The 21,348-nt window shown below is 38.0% G+C and overlaps 1 protein-coding gene across 4 annotated transcripts in view; it reads left to right on the forward strand.

The window, feature by feature from the left end:
- Window positions 1-304: 304 nt before the first annotated feature.
- Window positions 305-21,348, forward strand: part of AKAP9 (A-kinase anchoring protein 9) — a 107,036-nt gene continuing 85,992 nt past the window's right edge. For 3 of the 4 annotated variants that reach the window (XM_018909398.3, XM_018909399.3, XM_018909400.3), the window contains exon 1: window positions 305-552. In XM_018909398.3, coding sequence (XP_018764943.3) covers window positions 505-552 — 48 coding nt within the window. In that variant the 5' untranslated portion in view covers window positions 305-504. The remainder of the gene's footprint in view (window positions 553-21,348) is intronic. The other variant, XM_018909401.3, reaches the window with a different exon arrangement.

The raw sequence follows: 21,348 nt of genomic DNA on the forward strand, positions 1-21,348 counted from the left end.
AGCGCCGGCCGTCTTGGCACCGCTGCTCTTTTGTGGGCAGCGGGAGCACCCGCCTCTGCCCGCAGGGCGCGGGGGTGTGGACGGGGGTGTGGACGAGGGTGTGCCCATCGGTGCTGTCCGCGCCCGCTGCCCCCGGCGCCGCCGCCGCCCTGCAGGGGTCAAACGCGCTCCTCCAGGGGCGGCTCCGACGGGACTCGGCGGCAGCCGGGCGGGCGGGGGTCACCGGCGGGCAGAGGTGCCGGAGCGGCCAGGGCTCGGGAAGGAGGGGCCGCCGGCGGCAGGAGGAGGAGCAGGCGGCCACACGTCACTTTCCCCGGCCGCGTGTTTACGTGGAGCTGAAGATGGCGGCGCCGGTGGCCCCGCCACGGCAGCTGTCGTCGCTGTGAGGCGGGACGGGACAGGACCGGACCGGACAGCGAGCGTGTGCGCCCCGACTGAGGGGAGGGCGCGGGGAGAGCCCCTCCTCCTGCTGCCGGTAACACCCTGCTCTCCCGCACAGACGCCATGGAGGACGAGGAGCGGCTGAAGAAGCTGGAGGCTGGGAAAGCCAAGGTAGGAGGAGGAGGCGGTGGCGTGGCGGGGAGGTAGCGGGGTGAGGGCGGGGGAGGTTGTCAGCGACGCCGGGCCGAGCCGCACCGTGCGGCGGCGGAGCGGGGCTGCGGCAGGGGCTTGGCGCGAGGCCCCGCCGCGAACAAAGCCGCGGGCGGAGGAGGCGCTTTGTGCCGCCCGCCCCGCGCTCCCCCGCCCGCCGCGGGGCCGGGCTGCGCTCCCGGCCGGGCGGTGGGTGCCAGTGCCCGGCGACACCGGCCCCCGACACCTGGCATGCCACAGGTGCCAGTCACGGGGCCGGACGGTGACAGCCCGGACAGCGCCCGCTGCGGCGCCGGACGGAGGATGAGCCAAGGAGGAAGAGGAGAAGGACCCTTAACCTCTTTACCCTTCGCAGCCGAGGCGCGAATCCCGTTTACCTCATAAGCCTGGGAAACCCTGTGAACCTTTAAGGAAGTTTATGAAACCGACAGCTGTTCTCAGTGTGGACCTAATGCCGTGAGAGAGCCTTAGGAAGCAGGAGATTAGCGGTGCCTCCAGTGGTGCGGCGCCGTGCCCGTGCCGGCGGGCGGGGAATGCCGTGACTCACCCGCGGGACCCCGCCGTGTGCGCCGGCACCCCCGGTGCCCGCGGAGCTGCGCGCAGCCGTCACCGCCTCGGGACTGTCAGGCGGCTCAGACGCTGCTCTGCGGGCTAACCCGAGGGTTAGTCGGGGAGCTTATCATTTTACTCTAAGCATGGTTCCGTACACACCGGCTGCACATCATTTCGCCTTCTGGGCAGCAGACTAGACTACACTTCAGGAGGACCTCTTTTTAACTTCAAAGAAAGCTTTGTGGTGGTCAACGAGATAAGCTAATTAATGGCATTCTAGATAAAATTAGTGGTTTTGACGTTAGATATCATTTATTTCCTTCCTGTAGTCATAGCTAAATGATAAGAGTTCAGAAGTTGATCAGTCGTTCATGCTGAAGATATGCATGTAACTTGGCAGGAGCCAATAGTAGAGGCAAAATGAAGACAAGCTAAAGATGAAACTATGAAACATCATGTTCATGTCTTATTTATGCGGACTGTAGAAAAGATGTAGTTCATCTGCAAAGTATTGAATAGGTATTTTGCTGTACTAGTAAAAAAAAAACTTAGTGAGTTTCTGTTTGGGTTCAAAATGTCTAGGGAAAATCTCCTAGATGGAGTTGTATGCTTATATAGGAAAACCTGTTCCTTAAATACTTTAGTGCAAGGGTGGTGTTGCACAAAATTATATAGTACTCATAAAAGGCACTGGGCCAAATTACATCCTGGTGGCAGTACATTCTCTCACAGACTGGCTAATTCTTTTGCAGAAAATTAGAAAGTAGTTCATAAAGAAAATGGGTGAAGTAGATTTGCCAGTATTATAAAGCACAATGAAGAATTTAGATTTTTTTTCTGCCCATTTTGGACTGGGGTTAACACAGAAAAATTAATGAAAATTAATGAAAATTACTGAAATTTGAACCAAAAGACAGGACTCTAGTAGGAATTCTGTGGCTTCCTTCAAACTTTGAGAAAAGACATGTACAGTTTACTAATTTATTCTGTATTTTAAGAGTACCATCATAACTTTCACTATTGTTCTAGTCTTTTCTGTCTAAAACCTAATGCTGTTTTTGTAAGTTTTTGCCTGAAGACTTTAGTAATCTATGCTTTTAAATGTCCCCTGTGATTTAAGTCATTATCACTCTTTAAAGCTATACATGGTTTATGTGAAAAGCGACTATAAAAGCAGTGAGATTTTTTAATTTGTGCTCTGTGTTGCCTTTACCCCCTTTTTACATGTGAGAATGTAAAGATGTCCTGTGTAGCGGAGATTAGGTTACGATCTTTCTCTGACAAATGTCACTGATAAAAGCAGAAAAGAAGAAATTTTGTTAGTAGAGAATGGAAGCAGGAGTTGCTCCTGCAGCTGCTTTTCTTGTTTTCAAGCACATTCACAATAGGGTAATAAGTGCATCTCCCAAAATTGCTTGGCTCCAGTGAATATTTTCTGCAAACCACATCAACAAGCATCCAGAAAACCTTTGAGCTTTATCACCTGAGAATTATTTAAATAAAGTAACTGAGAAAATGTGTTTAGGTATATGTTGTTATTGTGCCAAGAAGTACAAGTATTGCTATACTTGTTGTTATTGTGCCAAGAAGTACTGCGGACACCTTAAATCATCCACCTGAAATTACAAACTTTAAATAAGATGTTCCATAAACTGCAGGATGAATGTAGGTAATTGTGAATCTGGTAAAAGAGCCTAGTATTTGCCATGAAGGTGGCTGGTGCATTGCTAACAGTGGAGTTACTATTCACAATTGAGACCTGGATTCTGGTTTCATTTGGTTTTTTTTCCTTGTAAAGTCAGCGCTGCTAAATCTCAGTGTCTGCATATTAAACCATATGAACTTGCTTGTAAAGCAACCATTTGGTTGTTTTCTAATATCAAGTAGGCAAATGTGGCATTTGGTTTTGTGTGAATTTATCTACAATGGAACTTTTTGATGACTTCTAAGACACTGTCCCCCCACAGATCTTTTACAGAGAAGTGTATTAAAAGTGGATTTTCTGCAAATTAATTTTATTCTTAGTCCTCCTTTATTGTTATTGGAAATGAGAAGCTCTGTTGTGAATCTTACTTTGATTGAATGGGTCAAATAGAATAGTCTCAGTGTGAGCACACAGCCTTTACCAGTACATAATTTGAAAATTGGAATAAAAACTCTTGATGGAGACTCACCAATATTCACGTGTACCTGCTGATCTTCAGAGACTACACCCAAGTCTGCATTATGAAGCAGTTTGTACCATATGTTGTTGTTCTGTCTGTTGAAAGTCTGCAAGGGCAAGGGAGACACAAAGTTAAATCCAGTAAATTAGATGCTCCTTTTTCCAGACCTTTAGTCATTCATTTTCTTTTGCCATGAGTAAATCTGCTGAATATTAACCCAGCCTCTATAAATGTCTGTCTCCCTTCCATTGAAGATGATCTTTCAGTTCCTCTATAGAGTTCTCTTCTCCCCCAAACAGGCTGTTTGTTTATCTTATCTCATGATGTCACTATGGAAGCAAGAAGAGTGTGTGTTAGAAAGGCCAGTTAAGGCAAACAGTGTTGACTGTGATGGAAAGGGGACAGGAGAAGATGTGTGCCAGCAACAGAAATACAGATGCATGCTGTAAGGTTGGTCAGTGCTCTAAAACACAGTGACATTAGAAATACATCAGATGTGTTTTGTGCCTTGCTGAGGATATTTGGAATATTGTTGGTGGCCTGAGATAGTGAATGTGTATCTGATCTTAAAAAAGCACTACAGAGCATGGTGTTTGGAGATCTTGACATGGTATACTACGTGTGGATTCCTGTGTGCATCAGTTTGCTTGGAAAGCTCATATAACATTAAAAAGGGTACTATTTATGGTAGTTGGTTTGGGTATTTTGATTTCATGTATGTATTTAGCAGCTTAGTAACTGGCTTTTCCTATTATGGTGTGGGACTGTCTTGATCAACTTTCAAAACTACAGAGAGTAGTTTGCTAGCTTCAGAATAAAACCACAGATTGGATGCCCTTGTCAGAAAGTGGTTGAGGGTATTTTGGTGTTAAGCTTTTGAAATTTATAAAAATTTCAGAATTTTTTTAAAATGCACATGGATGCACATGAAAGGCACAGCTATTATAATTGGCAAAACTGAGATGAAGCTACCAATAGCAAGTTTTATTAAATGATCCATTTTGCAGTACTGAAATTTAGTTGGCAAAGTATTTAAATATGTGTTTAAATTTCTAGTGAGCAAAGGGCACTCCTTAGCTGTATGCTTGTTTTTCCTATGGGAGGGGTGAACAAAGGAAAGATACTAATACACTTGGTAAGTTCTCTTGGGTTGGTCTAGGATTTCAGGTCTAATGTTAGAAATAGATAATTTAGTGTTTTGTTTTTCAAAGCTTTTATGAATGTTTGAAATACATTGTTGCAGTGTTCTAAGAAACTGTGTAATTGTTGGAGAACCTGAAGAAATTAGTGAGTTGGTTTAGTTTAAACACTTGAGAACAGAGGCTGATACTGCTTTTGATCTATACGAGAAAATCACTGAGCAGATGGAACAGTGATGTCGGCTGGGGAAGCTCTAATGGCTCTCAGTGGACAAGTATTACAGGTTGTATAACTAATTTGGCAAGTTATCTTCACAAATTGAATAGTCAAAATAAATAATTGTATATTTTGTCATCTGGTCATGCATGTAAATATTTCAGATGGCTGAAGATGAAAATGATATGTATTATTAAAATAGCATTGTCTAAGAGTCTGGGAATGTTTGTTTGCATTGCTATGTCTTTCTTTTTTGAGGGGAGAGAAATCCTCACTCATCTCTAGCCTCTTTGGACTGAGTAGTTTCAGAAGTCTCCAGGAAAGGTGTTGATGCATTGAGGTTTTTTTTAAATAAAACACTCAAGAAAACATGGAATAGTTATGAGACTCAGTGATTAAAGCTCTAATTTAAATTGCCCAGAAGAACTCAAAGTATAGATTGAGTGTAAAACACAGTCTTTTAAAACTCCCTGTAATTTACCTGAAGAGGAAAAAAAGCATTATCTCAGTAGTTATCAAAGAATTTTCATCACTGAAGTCACAGATCTCAGAATATTCTGGGTTGAAAGAGACCTACAAAGATCATCAAGTTCAACTCTTAAGTGATTTAAGACATTTACATATGGGGATTGAACCCACAACTTTGGTGCTGTCAGCACCATGCTCTAACCAATGGAGCTAATTTAAGGGTCAGTCAAATTAAATAGATTTAAAACTTAGATGTCATTAAATAGCTGGGCTATTAACACATCATCTTTTGCTTTCAAGTGTAGACTGTTCAATTGTTTATCCTGTCTGCCTCAAATAACTTCAGCAAAAATAAACAGAATTATGGAAGGAAGAATTTACTTTTCAGTCTTCATTTTCCTACTCTGCTTTTCTCTTAAAAGAAGTCGTGTTTGCCATATCACAAAGTGCTGATTTCATCATAAAGCCCTAGTCATTGTGGTCACTCTTCATAAATTATGGACAGAAGAAGCTTTTTGAGTTAAAAGTTCACAGCATGGCAGTGGTGCTTTGTCTATATCTGAAGATGCTGGTGTGTATTAATGGACAAGACAGGAAGGAACTGGATCTTTCAAGAGTTTCCTGGAAAGGTGTGGGAAGGCTTTGGCTTAAGAGTGCAATGAAACTGAAAAAATACTATAATTTACAATTTATTTTAAGGAACTCTTTTTCTTGCACATGAAGATCCCCAGAAATCTGTATCAAATCTGTATTTAGTTTCTAGGCATTCTTTTGTTGTACTGCAAAGCTGTTTTTTTCCTAGGTCCTTCTGAACTTGTGGGGTTTGACTTCTTTTCATTTACAGGCTTCAATCTGCTCACTCCAGTCTGCATCTCAGTCAATTTTAAATGCAAATAATAGAAGGTATGTGGAATTCTATATGTATATTTTGATTATAAAGATGAGATTATATCTCTGATTTTCTCTGCAACACAGAGAAAATCACAGATAAAAAGACTGAGCATTGCCCTGGAGAGAGCACATGTGGTTGTTTTAAAACTTCTTTGAGTAAAAGAGATAGGACAGAAATTGAGTAGAAGTGAGAAAAAAGCAAAGTGTGAGGTGTTCAGCTTGTTGTGCATGCATTTATTTTTGTTCAAAACAGTGGATATCTATGTTGTATTGTAGGAAAAAAGATTTTATAGAAATTTGAGATATAAATATATTCAGTCTAGATATTTGATTGCTACTGTGGTGGTACATAAGCTTGGGTGAGAGATCAAATGGAAATCTGTGATACCATTTTCAAGACACATTATATGCCTAATAGCAGAAAAATTGGTAGTTAATGACTAGTTAAATTTTTCTTTTGAGGATAATAGCTCATTACAGTTCATTACAGCTCATTACAGTTTACTCAGTGTTCTTTTTTTATTTTGCTTTGAAAAAATAAAAAGAAATTGTAATTTTTTTCTCACATGTTCACATTTTTTATCAGCTCTATTGGGTATTTGTTAAAAAAAAAAGGTACTTCAACTGAAATCTAGGAATTCAACTCTCTTCCAAATTGAAACTACTAGAAGTCTTCCTGTTTCCGAGTGTGGGTTTTTTTCATGTTGTTGTTTTGATAACTATTTCCCTTATTCCAGAGATCTGTCCTTGCTTTTGATACAGGGCTTGATTATTGGTTTTAGATGTTATTTTCAATGTACTCTTTTATTCAAGTCTTTAAAGTAGCTCTCTACTTTCCAATGGTGGTGCAAGGTAGAACGAGCTGTAATTTATACCTGTTTTCTTCTGTGAATGCAGGGAAGTACCACTTCAAAATAATCTTTTGGTAGTTTAGAGAGAATTGTTCTTTAAACCAAAATACTAGTGATTTTCACAAAAATAGAGAAAGTCAACACAGTATTGCTAGTAGCCTAGTTAAGGCAAGAAATGGCATTGTAAAACTGCAGCTTAAATTTTTTTGTTCCTTGTGTAAGGAGAAGGAATTACAGAAAAGAAAGCAGAGACTTGCTCTTTGCCTACTTTCAAGACTTTCTTTGTTTTAGCGTGAGACTTGCCTTCATTTCTGTGGTCTTTTTCTAACTACTTATTTTCTTAGTATGTGTGTTGCAATAGCAAAACAGAGATGACAGCAAAATTTGTTTCCCTATTGTAACTAGAATCTAGAAAAGTTTGTTTGTTGGTGCTTACTTGGAAATGAGTTTGATCACCACCACAAATTCATTCTAAAGAACTTTCAGTAAAGTGTATCTGATACTCCAAGGTAATTGGACCTTTTGGCATATGGAGGTGTTGTGAGAAAATTCTATGTTTTTTCCTGACAGGGAATAACCAAACAATTCGGTGCTTTTAAATACTGATGTACAAAGGTATTAACAGTAGAATAATACATGGTTACTCTAGCATTTTAGAGTTTGGAATAGTAAAAAATTTGATGAAAATTAGGACAAAAGAAAATAAGGATGCTGAAGTAGGTCCAAATTTGTTTAACTACCGTATATTGCAACATAAGATTATATACTAGTAGTACAATTGTTGGAAATCCTAATTTAGGGTCTGAAAGCTGTGTCTTAAATATTTGTCACACAGAGAGAGATTTCAAGGTATTTCTGTGTATTTGCTTCCAAATAATTTTGTTACTGATACATGCTAGTGTGTCACTTTGAATTTGGAATGATAAATGTACCACAGTTCAACAAAACACAAGTGATAATTGCAGTCTTTTAACTGCTATGCTGAAACATAAATAGTTCTTGAAATTTATGTTGAGGAGGCCCTTGTCTGTTGTCTGCAAAGAGTTGGTACACCCTATTGTGTTGATGGTTCTGGTGTTCCTGTTTATTGAAGGAGACCTTAATCTTAATTTTCCTGTGATTTCTTGAGATGCCAACATTTTATTTCCTACAACCAGTGCAGAAAAGACTGAACAATTAATAAAAATGTTCAAATTTCTTAGAATTTTTAGTTTCTTGGAAGTATGGAATGAGTTCCCCTCCTTCTCTCCTCTTTTAAAAAGGAGCCCCAGCAAGCTTCCAGATGGAACAAATTCAATAGCTGTCAGCTGGGCAAAGGAATGTGAGACTCTAGATACCAAACACTAAATTGAAGGTAGTGAGAGAGTGATCAAATCCCAGTTGTAACAACACTGAATTGTAACATCATGGCAAAAAGAAGAGGTGGTCTATTGGACTGTGCTTCTAAATCTCAAAACATAAAGAAATTTTAAAATTCTTGACAATGTGACATAATAATGGTAAAGAGAATATATACCATTTTTGTTATATTTTTAGAGGAAAGCCTAGATTTGATAAAGACTGTGCTGCTGAGGCAAAATTACAGGATATCTCTAAAACTACAACAGCAGGCAAGACCCAAGGAGATTGGTGAGTTAAATAGCTGGAGTAGATGGGATTGTTCTGGCACTGAACATGTTTCTGTGCAAATATTGATAAAACAGGTGTTCCAGAGAATAAGCAGAGTAAGTTACATAACATTTTATTCAAATCTGAGTTCAATGGTAGGCTGTGATTTGATAGAAGAGGTTATCTCTTAATCCTGGCTTTGTTTGCTGACCTTTTTACTTGTCATTAAACTCTTCTCTGTGAAGAAACCTCCAGTATCCAACCACAAAATAAGGGGAAAATAGTAAAGTATTTATAAATCCATTTAGATTGTCTAAGGGAGGTAACCTGTTTAATGTAAAACCTATACATTTGCATTGAGAATATATATTTTCAATTAAAAGGTGTATAGGAGAAATGTCTTACTATAACAGGTAATGCTCAATAACAATGATAAGAAAACCCTGTCTGAGTCTGTTCAGTTAGCTAACCTAATTTGCTTTGTTAAAAGAAATAAAGGGTGTCCTGATACAAGACTCCTTGAGGATGGATGTGTTAGATTTTCTTCATTATTTGGAATATATTCTAGGAATTCAATTTAGCTTTCTTTAAAAAAAAAAAAAACAAAAAGAAACCCAAAAACCAAAAACAAGACTCCACACACAAGTGCAGTTTTGTGAGCAATATCAATGTCTTTGTGAGCTTGCTTTTCTCATAATTCAGCAGCATGTAAAAAGTGATAAAAGCCTGTCAAAATAGTACAAGCCTGTCAAGCCTTGCACACTGAGCATGAAATTTCTTGCAGTTGGTTCTTCCCTTATGTCTGCCCAGCTCCTTGCAGAGCTGTCTCTCTCTCACAAGCTGCAGTTTGTGGGCTTTATTCTCACTCTGTCCATTCAGTGCCAGACGTGCCGCATGGTGGGAATGAATGTAAAAGTGATATAAACTAGGTGGGAAAATGGTGAAGCACAATGAGTTTGACTTGTTCTAAAATATTTGGAATTTACTAAAAAATAAAAGAATCAAAACCATAAACACTTCTTAAAATGAAAATGTAAGTTTTGTTCAGTTTCTACATGAAGTTGAAGCACAGAGGTGGCCAAAATGCATATGAATAATTGCTTAAAAATGTATTGAAATTCTCCAGAATTTCTGCTTTTGACAACTGAACACAATGTTCCTGAAAAGATTGCATTGACAACTGGATAGAAGTCATCACATCACTTGTTTTTATTAACAAGGCTATCAGTTCTTGCTTAGTATGAGCTGAATTTAAACAATTGATCTGTATCTGAAAAGCTGATTGTCTTGTTGACAAAGATGTAACCTCTCAGATTCTGTGCCAGTTGGTGCTTGTCAAGTTGAAAAAATTTATAATCTTGTGTTGGGTATTAATAAAGCCTTATTTAGACATAGTCTGTTCATTCTAAAGGTGCCTCTTTCTTTCAGACTTCTTGGTTAATAAGAAATTAGATGCAGACACAACTCTTGAGATCTTGCTGTGCCTTTACATCTTTTCTCTACCTGTTGGGTTTTATCTCTCAATTTTTGATCTTTAAACATCTCTGCCACAGCTACATTTTTACTAAAGAGGACATTGTGGAGAGGAAAAATGTAGATGTATTCTACATAAGTGCAACTAAATTGTTTCCTCATAAGATGAAAAAGTTAAATTTACATGAATTGGGATAATGTAAACAGTGGATAGAGACTTAAAGTAAATCAATAGTTTTTGCTTTTTCCATCATCCAGAAATACTTCCGTCAGCCCTTCTCAGCTAATATCTAACAAACTCTTCTTCCTCATTTAGTATAATGACTAAATGTTACCATGCAGGAGGAAGGAAAAATATGCATTGTTGGGCAGTGCGGGACTTCTGCTGATCAGGAAAAACATGCAGTGGGCTGCAGCCCCTTTCTTGAAGCATCAGCACAAATGACAAATGCTTTTGTCATTCAAGTTTTTTTGCATTAGCTACCTAGAGAAGTCTGGGCAAAGCCCCTTCAGATACAGATTCTCTCCATGCAGTTATTTATGTGTTGCAGTATTGTTGCATCGTTGAAGCCCTGTGCTCTAGAAATGGTAGTTTTTAAAAGTTAATTGATTAGAATTTGCAGCTGAATAACTGCAGTGTGTTGTAGAAGGAGGAACTATGGGAGCTGGAATGCAGTATTGATTAGGATCCCACAGGATGTAGTAGTTGCCTGACTACAATTTTCTGTAGATGTGTCAAGATTTTTGTTGTGGGATTCTCATCAGTATTCATGATTTTTGAGAAACAGTTGATTATCCCCAGCCTTGGCCCCCTGGAAGCTGCATTGATGCTTGATAATACTCTGTATCCACGGCTGCAATTATCCTGTAGTTATCAGTAAGACTCTGTATATACTCATTAGGGAGTCTCAAAAGATTGGCAAGGACTGCTTTTTAAAAGAAACAGATTTCTCTGAATGAATTATCAACATTCAGGTCCTTGGGGATCTGCATAGCTGTTGATAGGAGACCCCTTTTAGGTAACTAGGGCTGATCCGAAAGAACTTGCTGAAAGTGTTAAAAATTTTTGACACTGTGTGACATCATCTTATAAGCAAACTAAAGACTTGGTTAAGGTACAATCATCGTTTCCTGTTACAAATTAATAGAAAATTTGACTTAGTATTATTTGTTTTAATGGCTTACTCTCAAAGTAGGTGGTCATTCAGTCTTCTGCAAAGCCTGTGTCACTCAGTATTTACATTATTAGCTGTGGAAAGAATGTGTGTTTGTATGTACACAGTACTAAACTGAAGTGGGTGGCAAACTTGGTGAAGAGGCTTAGACTTCAAAATAATCTGGTGCAAAAGGATGTGGAAGCAACACTCAAGGCTTTTTTTGCTTCTTTGTGGTAAGGTCTGTCCTTGGGCTTTCCAGGTCCCCGAGTTTAATGACAGAATTGGAAGGCTGATGTATTATCTGCTGTACAGGTCAAACTGGGGACCACTTAAGCAATTTTGATGTAAAAACATTTATGGGACTGAGTACAGTGCGTCCCAGCATCCTGCATAAGCAGGATGGTATTGTTACAAGGCTATTTCCTTGCTCATCTTTGAAAGGTCATTGCCTTCAGAGATTTCAAATGAAGCAGGAGGAAAAAAGCAAACATCAGCTCCATATTCAAGGAAGGTGAGAAGAAGTATCAGGATCTGTAGGCAGGTCAGCCTAGCTGTGGTGTCTGGAAGACGATGGAGCAGATTTTCCTAGAACCTGTGTTCAGGCACAGAAAGGCCAAGAGCATGACTGGAATTTATCAAGGGCAAGCTAATTGTCCTCTGTGATAAACTGAATGTCTCAGTAGATGGGGAGAGAATGGTGGATGTTGTTTACCTTGACTTTAGGAAGGCATTTGATGTGATCTCTTAGAGGCTGTTTGTACAAACTGGAGATAGGTGGCTTGGACACATGGTCTGCAAGGTGAGCAGAAAATTAGCTGGAACGCTGTGCTTAGTTTGCTGAAGCAAAGTCCAGCTGGTAGTAAGTAGCGTTCTTCAGGTGTACAGTTGGGTATTTTGTAAATGACCTGCACTGGAGGGAGTGTGCCTTCTGTGTGCTCATGGGTGATACTGCCTTAGGGAGAGGTTAATGAATTGACATAGGGCTTCTTATTGGAGACACTTTGACAGTCTGAAAGAACAGACTGGCAGAAAACTCATGAAGTCTTAGCAGCATGAAAGATGGTAGAGGAAAGTTCACACACTTTCCCATTGGCAGAAAGGAGGATTTTTTAATTCTATTTCTTTACAGGGCTGTAAAAGTAGCCTACAGAATGTTCCAGTGACTAAAAGAAAGAGGTGATACTGTGTGATCCACTTTCAAGTCAGGAAGGGATCTTGCATTTCTCAGTAGTAGCCAGCAGTGTTGCTTTCATATCCTGAAACAGGAGGAGGACCTCCAAAATTGATTCTGCCTACAATCCCCATTTTGGAATATTTTTTGTTCTCACGACTTCTTTAAGCCAAGTTGTGCTTTTCTAATGTGGTCAACTTGGGTAGGTAATATTCTTGGGTTTTACCTGAAGCAAGGTAAGAATAACTTGAGGAACAGAATTATGTTCTTTAATAGCATTATAGCTGTTATCTGGATGATAATGGGCTGGTGTGATCAAATACTGATTGATAAATTAAAGGGTTCTGTTTCACCTCTCTCCTGCTCCTCCCCATGTATATATATATATAGTTCATTGCAGCATATATTGGGGTGGTGGGAGAATGGAGGAAATAGATAGATATAAGTTTATTCTTCCCAAGCAACAGCAATAAGATAATCCTTTGTGTTGGGAAAATCATATTCAAATACTTATTCACAGTGCCACATTAGACACAATATAAAGCTAATTTTAAAAAATACAAATAAATAGGCATATACTCAGTAGTTCAGTACTGTACTGTATTCTAAGGAGCTGGGTTAATCTGTGCAACAAAAGGATTATATAAAGACTGCATTCTTGTGATGTAATGTGGTAAGATGATTAGCAGTTATGATAATTTATGATACTGTTTCACTATTTCCATACTATCTAAAATAAGTCTGTATTTTTAGGTGTTACCTTCATTTATTTAGGGTGGGGAAAAACACCTCTTTAACTTGGACCATAATGTCCATATAACTAGTTGTGTGAGGAAAATGGATTTCAAGTGTTTTACTAGAAAACCTCTTGAAGTAATGTACAGAATGCTATAAAACAAGAGAAAGTGAATTTATTCTGGGGATTTTTCTTCAGTTGAAAACATATAGATTTTGCTTATAGTTATTCTTACATAAATGCATGTAAGCAAAAACATAAATGAGTCTGGTAATGCTCAAAATCCACTATAGTGTAAGTAATTTGTATTTAGGATACCATTATTAGAAACATGAGAATCATTATTTGTCAAAGCTTTTTATTTTCTCATTTCATAGTTTTAGTGTTAATAGTTCCATCTTTATAAAAATGAAAAATGTCAACCCTAACTTATAACATGTAAGAATTAATAAGTAGAATGAAGTGTCTGTGTTACATACAAACTTGCAGGTTGCAGATTGACAAGCACTGTGTGGAGTTACTGGCAGCTGATGCTTCTGCATACTTTTGTATTTTTAGAGTTGCCTTCTAACTGGCAGCCACAGATGGCCATAGGTTATGATTTTTGTGTGTTTCTGAATTAAATATAATATTTATATGGTACTTTAAATTTCATTGTCTCAATAGCTTGTGTTAATTACTCTGTATGAGTTTTGATATTAATTGGGAAGTTAAGAGTGTGAGATATTTAGAACCAATAAGAAGCACATTTGTTCTCATCAAGCAGTCAGTGTTATTTTGTGGTAGTAGAAGTTGTTTAAATTTTCTTGAAAAAAATTTCTTCAATTTGACACCTTTATCATGCTGATAATAAAGAATGTTCTGTCACAAAGCGAATAAGTTTTTTCACTGGTATTAAAGTCAAAAAACCATAAAGTATTTAGGACTGCTCTTACCAAGAGTTTAAAATGCTTTAGAGAAACCCTGTGAACTTCTGTTTGAAATTCCAGGCTTTTTGTGCTCGTCTATCTATGAAGTTCAGTGTGGTATATAACTTCTTTCCCTTCTCAGATTCCTGTTAAAAATGAGGGCTAAAGTCTGTATTCCAGGATGTGATAAATTGCAGTTACGTGTGTTTAATACAAAGAAAATTATAATTAAGAAGAAAAATTAGCACATAGGAGATACAAAAATAATTTCTCTTTTACCAGAACCAGGCTCGCCTCTTTCCATTTTATTTCAATTTTTACCAAATTTTTAATTATTACCGAAATTTAGATTGAAACTTAGCCTTGCTTTGGGCTCAAGGAAAAGGTGGACTCACTTTTTCACTGCCTTACAGTCTCAGGAATGTTTTCCTGAGGTTATTTTTTGGGGAAGAAGAGCAGCATGGGGAGAAAATTACAGAACAAGGCAGAAATTTGCTAACAACCTGACTGCTTCTAGTATTTAATTACATAGTTTCTTTGCCTTTAAGCTGTACCTATACTGTAAGACATTTCTTCTGAACTGAGCATTTTTTAAGACCTAAATATAGTGGAATTAATATGCTTATATGCTTAACCGTGTTACTGTATTGCAGTTGTTTTCTTAAAATAGTACCCTGTAAGAACTCCAAGGGATTAATTAAAGGCGTCTCCAGCTGTTGATTTAACTATATTTAGTCAAACAGCTGATACAACCATATACATATTAAAGAACAGGTGTTAAGCCAGTTGCTTTAAGAAGAAGTAAATTGAAGCTACTGCATAAGCAATGCTCAGATTGTTGGTAAATTTATTTTGGTGATACAAACTGATATATGTCTGGTGACTCTGCTGCTTTCCAGAAATTAAAATTCTGAAGAGATTAATGCTTAATTTAATTAAGCTTTAATGCTTATATTTAGCCTCTAAGTTGTTACTGTGCTGTAAAATAAATGTTTGGGGTTTATTTTTTTCATAAGTCTTACTGAAGCTCGCTATCAGTGAAAATCCATTACTTCTTTTTGTATTTCTTGTGGTCTGTGGCATATTCATCTCTATGGTTTATTTAAATATTTAATTGTGAACATTTCATGAAGTATGATTCTGCAGGTAAGAATGAGAAAAGTTGATCCTATTTGTAACTCACAGGACTTCTCTGGGTCTGTAGAAATCAACTGCTGTAAATGTAAAGTCTAACACTATGATTTTGTTCAATCAAAGACAATATTGAAAGAAATAGCAGATATAAAATTGCAACCTAGTACATAGTTTTAATGCTTAAGGGCTTTTTGCCTTCTGCTCAGGAGGGCAGTATCTGCCTTTTAATTTCAGAGGATAACTTGTTTCACAAGGCTGAATTCATCAAGAATGGAGTGGTAGAAAAGTACTTAAAATCTTAAACATATTTGTAATTGTACAACCTTACAAAAAAGGTCAATGCAGAAACTTGCAAGGAGTTCACCTTTATGAAATATTGTACTAATTATGGTTTCTGTCTAATGATTTTTCTATCAAGTGTGTTTTGTAGACAATTATTAATCTGTTCCAAAGGCTTTAAGATGTAATACCTTTTGCAAGTTCCAGGCATTTTTGATTATTTGTTAGATGTTTGCTGTTGTTTTACCTGTGTCTTCATCTGATCAGATTTATTGAACACAAGCTTTGTCTTGATTGCTGTGTATGCCTTAAGGCAGTAGAAACACACAGCAATCTACCTTCCATTTGGTTGGTGTCATGTATCCTGTGTACCCTACCTAATTTAGTCTAATACATGCCACCAGTGGCTTAGTTTTATTAGTTATTCTTAAGTTTTAACATAATATCTGAAAACTTTGAATTTTAACAACTTTCCATTAAGATGAAGGGCTATCACGTTGTTGCATATCAAGACCATGATAGGTAGGGTTGTACCTCCTTTTGGAGCTCAAAATTTTGTGTATTATTCTGGCTGTCACAGCCTCTACCACTTACTGTTCAGCTATTAAGTGTTATTAAGATATGATCATTTGATAGCTTGACTTAAAACACCAGAGATCAAATTTTCTGTGCACTTCCTAAAGTCTGTCTTTTGCTTGTGTCGGCAAGACATATCACATCCTGTGCTTTCATTCATAGGAAACTGATACTAAAATCATAGGGTAGACTTACATACACCTTTATAACAGCAGCTGTTTCAGTTAGTAGAATCTCATCTACATATACATCTTGTTTAGGGTCCTGCACTTCCTTGACATTACTGTTCTTAAATGGGTGCCACAGCTGAAGTTACCCATAGCATTATGTGGATACCGAAACACCCCAGAAAAGTGCCTGAAGATAAATATTGATACTTTTTTTTCTAAAGGATGGTAGGATAGCATGTTCATACAGTCCAGTGAACAGTATTGTAACAGTATGGAAAACAACTAATGCTTTCAGAGTCTAAATCTCATATTAGGATGAGTTTTTAAGAATGAATTAATATATAAAGCCATCTTCTGGGTGTAAATTTTCAAAAGACTCTTGTGAGATGTGAAGGACGACATGGCAAAGCAGTGAAGTTTTCTAGTTCAAAAATTAGTGGAAAACATCATTTAAGTTATTAAAAACTTGCAGTTTTGCAAAGTAGTAAAACCTTTCTTCCCGCATTGTTTTATAAAAGTTAAAATTAATTGTAACATTTGTATCATTATTATTAAAATTTCTTCTGCAAAACTTTTGCTCTGCCCTGGAATTTACTTACTATGGCAAGTTGGATTATTTTAGAAAAGCTTAGGGAGTAGAGGAGGAAACATTTTTCTTTAACATGTTTGTGAATCCATTTGTTAACATTGTGATAAGTCCTCCTACTTCCCCACCTCCCCTCCAAAAGTTGTTTCAAAACGTTTTAGGACATTGAAGACTTGACTTTGTGCCATTTGGGTTTTTTTCAGCCTAGCTGAAGAATATTTCAGGATCCAGTTTTTAATTAAAAGCTGGTGTTAAACAGGTGCCTGGTGGAGCAAGAGTGTGTTTCTGTTGGTGCAAAACTCTTTTGCCTTCCTATTGTTACTGAGCCTCTGAAACCTGGCAAAAGTGATTGTCTGACAGACAATGCCTTTTGAGACAGCACCCAACTGGTGATCCTCATCACTGAATGCCAGGAAAATGAGGCTCAGGTTTATGTCAGCGCCTTTAGCCTGGATGACCAAAGATCCTAATGTTTCAGGCTTCAAGTATGGATGACCTGTGGTTTTTTTAGAAAGCAGCACAAAGCTTCTGTTGCCCTCTCATTTTTGTCACTAACAGCTTGTCCCAATCCAGTTATTTCCTCTTGGCTTTGGGGGCATCTGGTACCAATGTGGGTCAGATGATTTTTTCACCCTTAATCTCACCAGAGAGAGGCAGCATTCAATATGAAAAGAGTAAAATTAAAAAGTACGTAGGATCAGTATATAAATAATTTTGGTAGAAGTAGTTTAGTTGAAAACCAAAAAATTTGAGCGACTTTTTTAGAAGTTAGTTTGAGGCATTGCTTTTGTTGAAGCAGTCCAACATTGAAATGTGCTTGGTGTACTTCTGTCAGTCATTGTAACCTGACTTAGAGTGAATTTTCATACGCTTAACTTCCATTCTGTGTCCAGAAAATAACCCAGCTGAGTAATGAACTTAGATGGTCCTAGATCTGTTCTATTTAAACTCTTGGGACGGGGAAGAGCAGACCAGATCAGAACCCCACTAATTCTGAGGCTTTCCAGCTCACAGTGCCATCTGGTGGGGTTCATTCCAGTTCAGTGCCCTTGGTAATTAGCGCTGCCAGCAGTACTCTTAACTTGATAAAGATTGGCTAAAAAGAATTGCCCGAAGTGCTGTTCCTGTCATTATCCTGTGTTGTCCTTCAAGATACCATAGCTATCTATAATTGTAAATTCTGGTGATCCCATTGGTTTTCTTCGGAGGACTCCAAAGGAACGGCTGTCTCTGAAGCTGAAAGACTCTCAGGCTTTTATTTAGGAAGAAACTAGGATTTCTTCTTTGGAAATTTTCTTATTCTTGTTATCATCAACTAATACTCATGAGCCACCTAATTTTCCATAAGGAGAGACATTCAAAGGTCCTGTTCAAACTATCTGGGAAAACCCAGCTGTGAGTGCAACATAAAAATCAATAGATTGAAAATTTTTCATTTCTGGGTGATTATTTCTTGTTCATTCAGCCTAATGTTTCCCATTTAGTAAATTCAGCATCTGTTGAATAAAACAAATAACCTAAAGCTCTGTTTGGCTCAACAGATAAGCAGATTGAAACTTGCAAAGAACATTAATTCTTTACTTACAGGTTGGCTTTTCAGCTATGTGACATAATATGTTTAAGGTATTTGCAGGTTGCTTGCTCATTTATCTTCTTTTAGTGGGTTTTTATCTCAGGATTTGAAAAGAGTTGTGATACTCTCTTTTTTGTTGATTAGCAGAATACAATCAGTAGACTTCACTAGGAAGACATCTGTTTATTCTCTGTGTTGGCAATTTTTCATTCACCTTACTTTCAGTTATCCTTTCCTTGATTTAGACATCAGGAACCCAGAAGAAGCAGGCACTGTAAACTTACCTATACTTCAGGATTAGTGCTTTGCCAAGACAGCCCTTAGTGCTTAGACTTTCTGTGAATATGACAAAAGTGACAAAGTGACACTTTCTTCTCTAATACCAGTTAACTGTTCAACATTTCTTTACAGGACAGACTAGCTTTTACAAAACTTGATAGCCTGACAGCAGATGAGTTTTAAACAGCTCAGGTGAGATTTACTGCCTAAATCTCAGTGTTGCTGTCTCCATGACTCACTTGGTGGTGAGAGAGAGATTATGGCAGGTATTTTTTCAGTTGCCCAGGGTAAGGTGGGATGGATAAGCTTAAACCACAGCAAATGTCCAACTTATAAACCATGCCAAAATTTCAAATTCAGGTTGGCTTTTTTAGTTTGTTACTATTGGCTTGCAGGACACCCCAGTCAAGAATTCTTGGGATGTATATGTGCTTAATAAATGATCAAAACAAATCCCACCTCAGGGATCTGCTTTTTGTTCTTTTTGTGTTACTGAAATCTTCTGTAGGAATACTTACTTACCCATGGTCAAAGGGAGTAGGCACTTGCCCTAGCATTACTAGGGCAGGTGATTCTTAAATTAGTCCTTCACCTTTTATGACAGGTGGCAGTCTGTCTCAGTCTGCATATTTTGGTTTCACTTTCACTCTTAGTAATCTTTCAGAATTTATGCCTTATTATCATTCAGTGATGGCGGATTTAGGAGCATTATCATTAGAAAAGCCTGAGCCTTTCTATCATAACCTTTCTGGTTATGATCTGTCATTAAGAGTTTCATGATACATGCAAGTGTTACTATGTACTTGCAGCCAGAATCTCTCTGGGTCTGGGATATATCCTAGTTACCACTTACACAATACAGTTTGCCACAATGCATGTTATACATTCAGGTGCAGCTTAAAGTGGATTTTGTAGCATTTGCTCTATATGCAGAATAAATATACCTTTCTGAGGCAAATTTGTGCCTTTTGCGTTGGTGGAAAGTTTCAAGCAACACCTGACAAAAATTCTATTTCACATTTTCTTACCCTCATTATGCACACTGTTCCTGTGGAAACTTTCAGTCTGCTAAATAGAAAATTTAAAATATGCTTTCTACACTTAAATAAAGTGTTTGTATTGAAGCACTGAAGCCAGGATTGGTTTGTTAGGCTTATTGGGCTTTTTCTGCTGTATTGTGAGGCAGTCATAACAAATGGTATTATTGTTATCAAATTCTGTTCTACAAAACGGGTTTGCCTGGGGAGTTTTCAGCCATACCATAAGTATTTAATCACCAAACTGATGTTTTAGTCATTTACTGTGGTAGGCATTGAGAAGCATTTCAAAGTGTAATGGTTTCTCTTCATTGCTGCCGGAGCATGCTGCTTCCTCTGGGGTAGCTTGCCAGGTTAGCTCTCTGGTCCTCTTCAGCAGAGCTACACACCATTCCCATCAGTCCCCAGCTGTTACTGCGACATGGGATAATTCCATCCCGGGTGCAGGATGTGAGGTTTATTTTTATTAACCCACATGCAGTACTTGTTGGCTTCCAGCACGCTGAGGTATCACTATATGGTTGTTCTTCCTTCTGCTGTATCTGGCTTTCCACCGTTTGTTGTGATCCGTGAACTTGCTTAAGATGTATTAAATTTTATCATCCAGATTATCTATAAAGAATATTACAGGGCTGTCAGTTTGTCTTTCAGGCATTAACTACTGTTTTTAGATAGAGACCAGAAGATTCAGAAGTCTTTGTCTGCTTACTTTGGATGAGTGATATAAATATGACCCAGTCCAGCACAGAACATTTCTCATTGGACACCAGACTGTTTGAGAACTTCTGACAAAGAATAAGTTCCTGTCTGTGAGGACATGTTAATCTGAATTTTAAGCAGTGTCTGGAACATCTTTTAAAGCTATAGTAGTCGAGAAATACAAAATCATGATGTGGGTCTCCATTCATGTTTTTGTAATGTGTAAAAATAAAAAAGTGTAATTACTTACTTATAACAGGCTGTCTGAGGTTCCTTTTTGTTGTCAGTGTGTAAGTTTGTGACTCATCCTTTTATACTTCTTTCTTAAATGAATAGAAAAAAAAGATATAGGTGTTTCTACTCGAGAAGCTGTGAGAGATGAGCAGACCCTGCTCTTTCTGTAAGAAGTGCCTGGGTAGCAGTGAATTGGAGATGAGTTTGATTTTAGAAAGTTGGAGTTTGAATCTAATAATGTTTGTATGCAGGTACATGAAGTGTGACTGTACAGCTGTACTTGTACAGGATGAGCTATACCTATGAATTTCTTCACAATTAGGAGGGGTTTTTTGACAGTAACTACAGCAAATATGTTTTATATTATTTCCTAACATCCTTCTTTGGAAGCACTGAGTACTTTCAATTTCTGTTAACTGTAATACCCCTGAAAATGAGGCTGTCCAGATCTGTTACATTATCTGAGAATGTTAAGGAATAGCAAGCATTCATAAAGCAGCATCCAGTTTTAAAGGGGTCGAATGTGTTTGTGTTCTAAAAAGTATTTTATGCATGTGAACTAAAAATATAGGTATTGATGCCTCACAAATGTAGCTTCATTGATTTTCAGGGATGTTTTTCAGTATTGTCTTCTTCTTGTATATAGGCAGTGATTAAATGTTGCAGCTTTTGTTCAGACTTTTTCTTAAATGCTTAAGAGATTAAGTTTCACATTATGTTGGAGCCAAATTTTATTTTACCATGGAGTTTTACTCTAGAAATAGTTCAGTCAGACCATATTTGAAACTAATCAATGGACACTGTTACCCAGCAATCCAGATTCCTGGCACAAGTGCCAAAGGTCAGAATCTGCT

This window comes from Serinus canaria, chromosome 2 (assembly GCF_022539315.1).
Source record: "Serinus canaria isolate serCan28SL12 chromosome 2, serCan2020, whole genome shotgun sequence".
In the NCBI taxonomy this organism is placed as follows: domain Eukaryota; kingdom Metazoa; phylum Chordata; class Aves; order Passeriformes; family Fringillidae; genus Serinus; species Serinus canaria.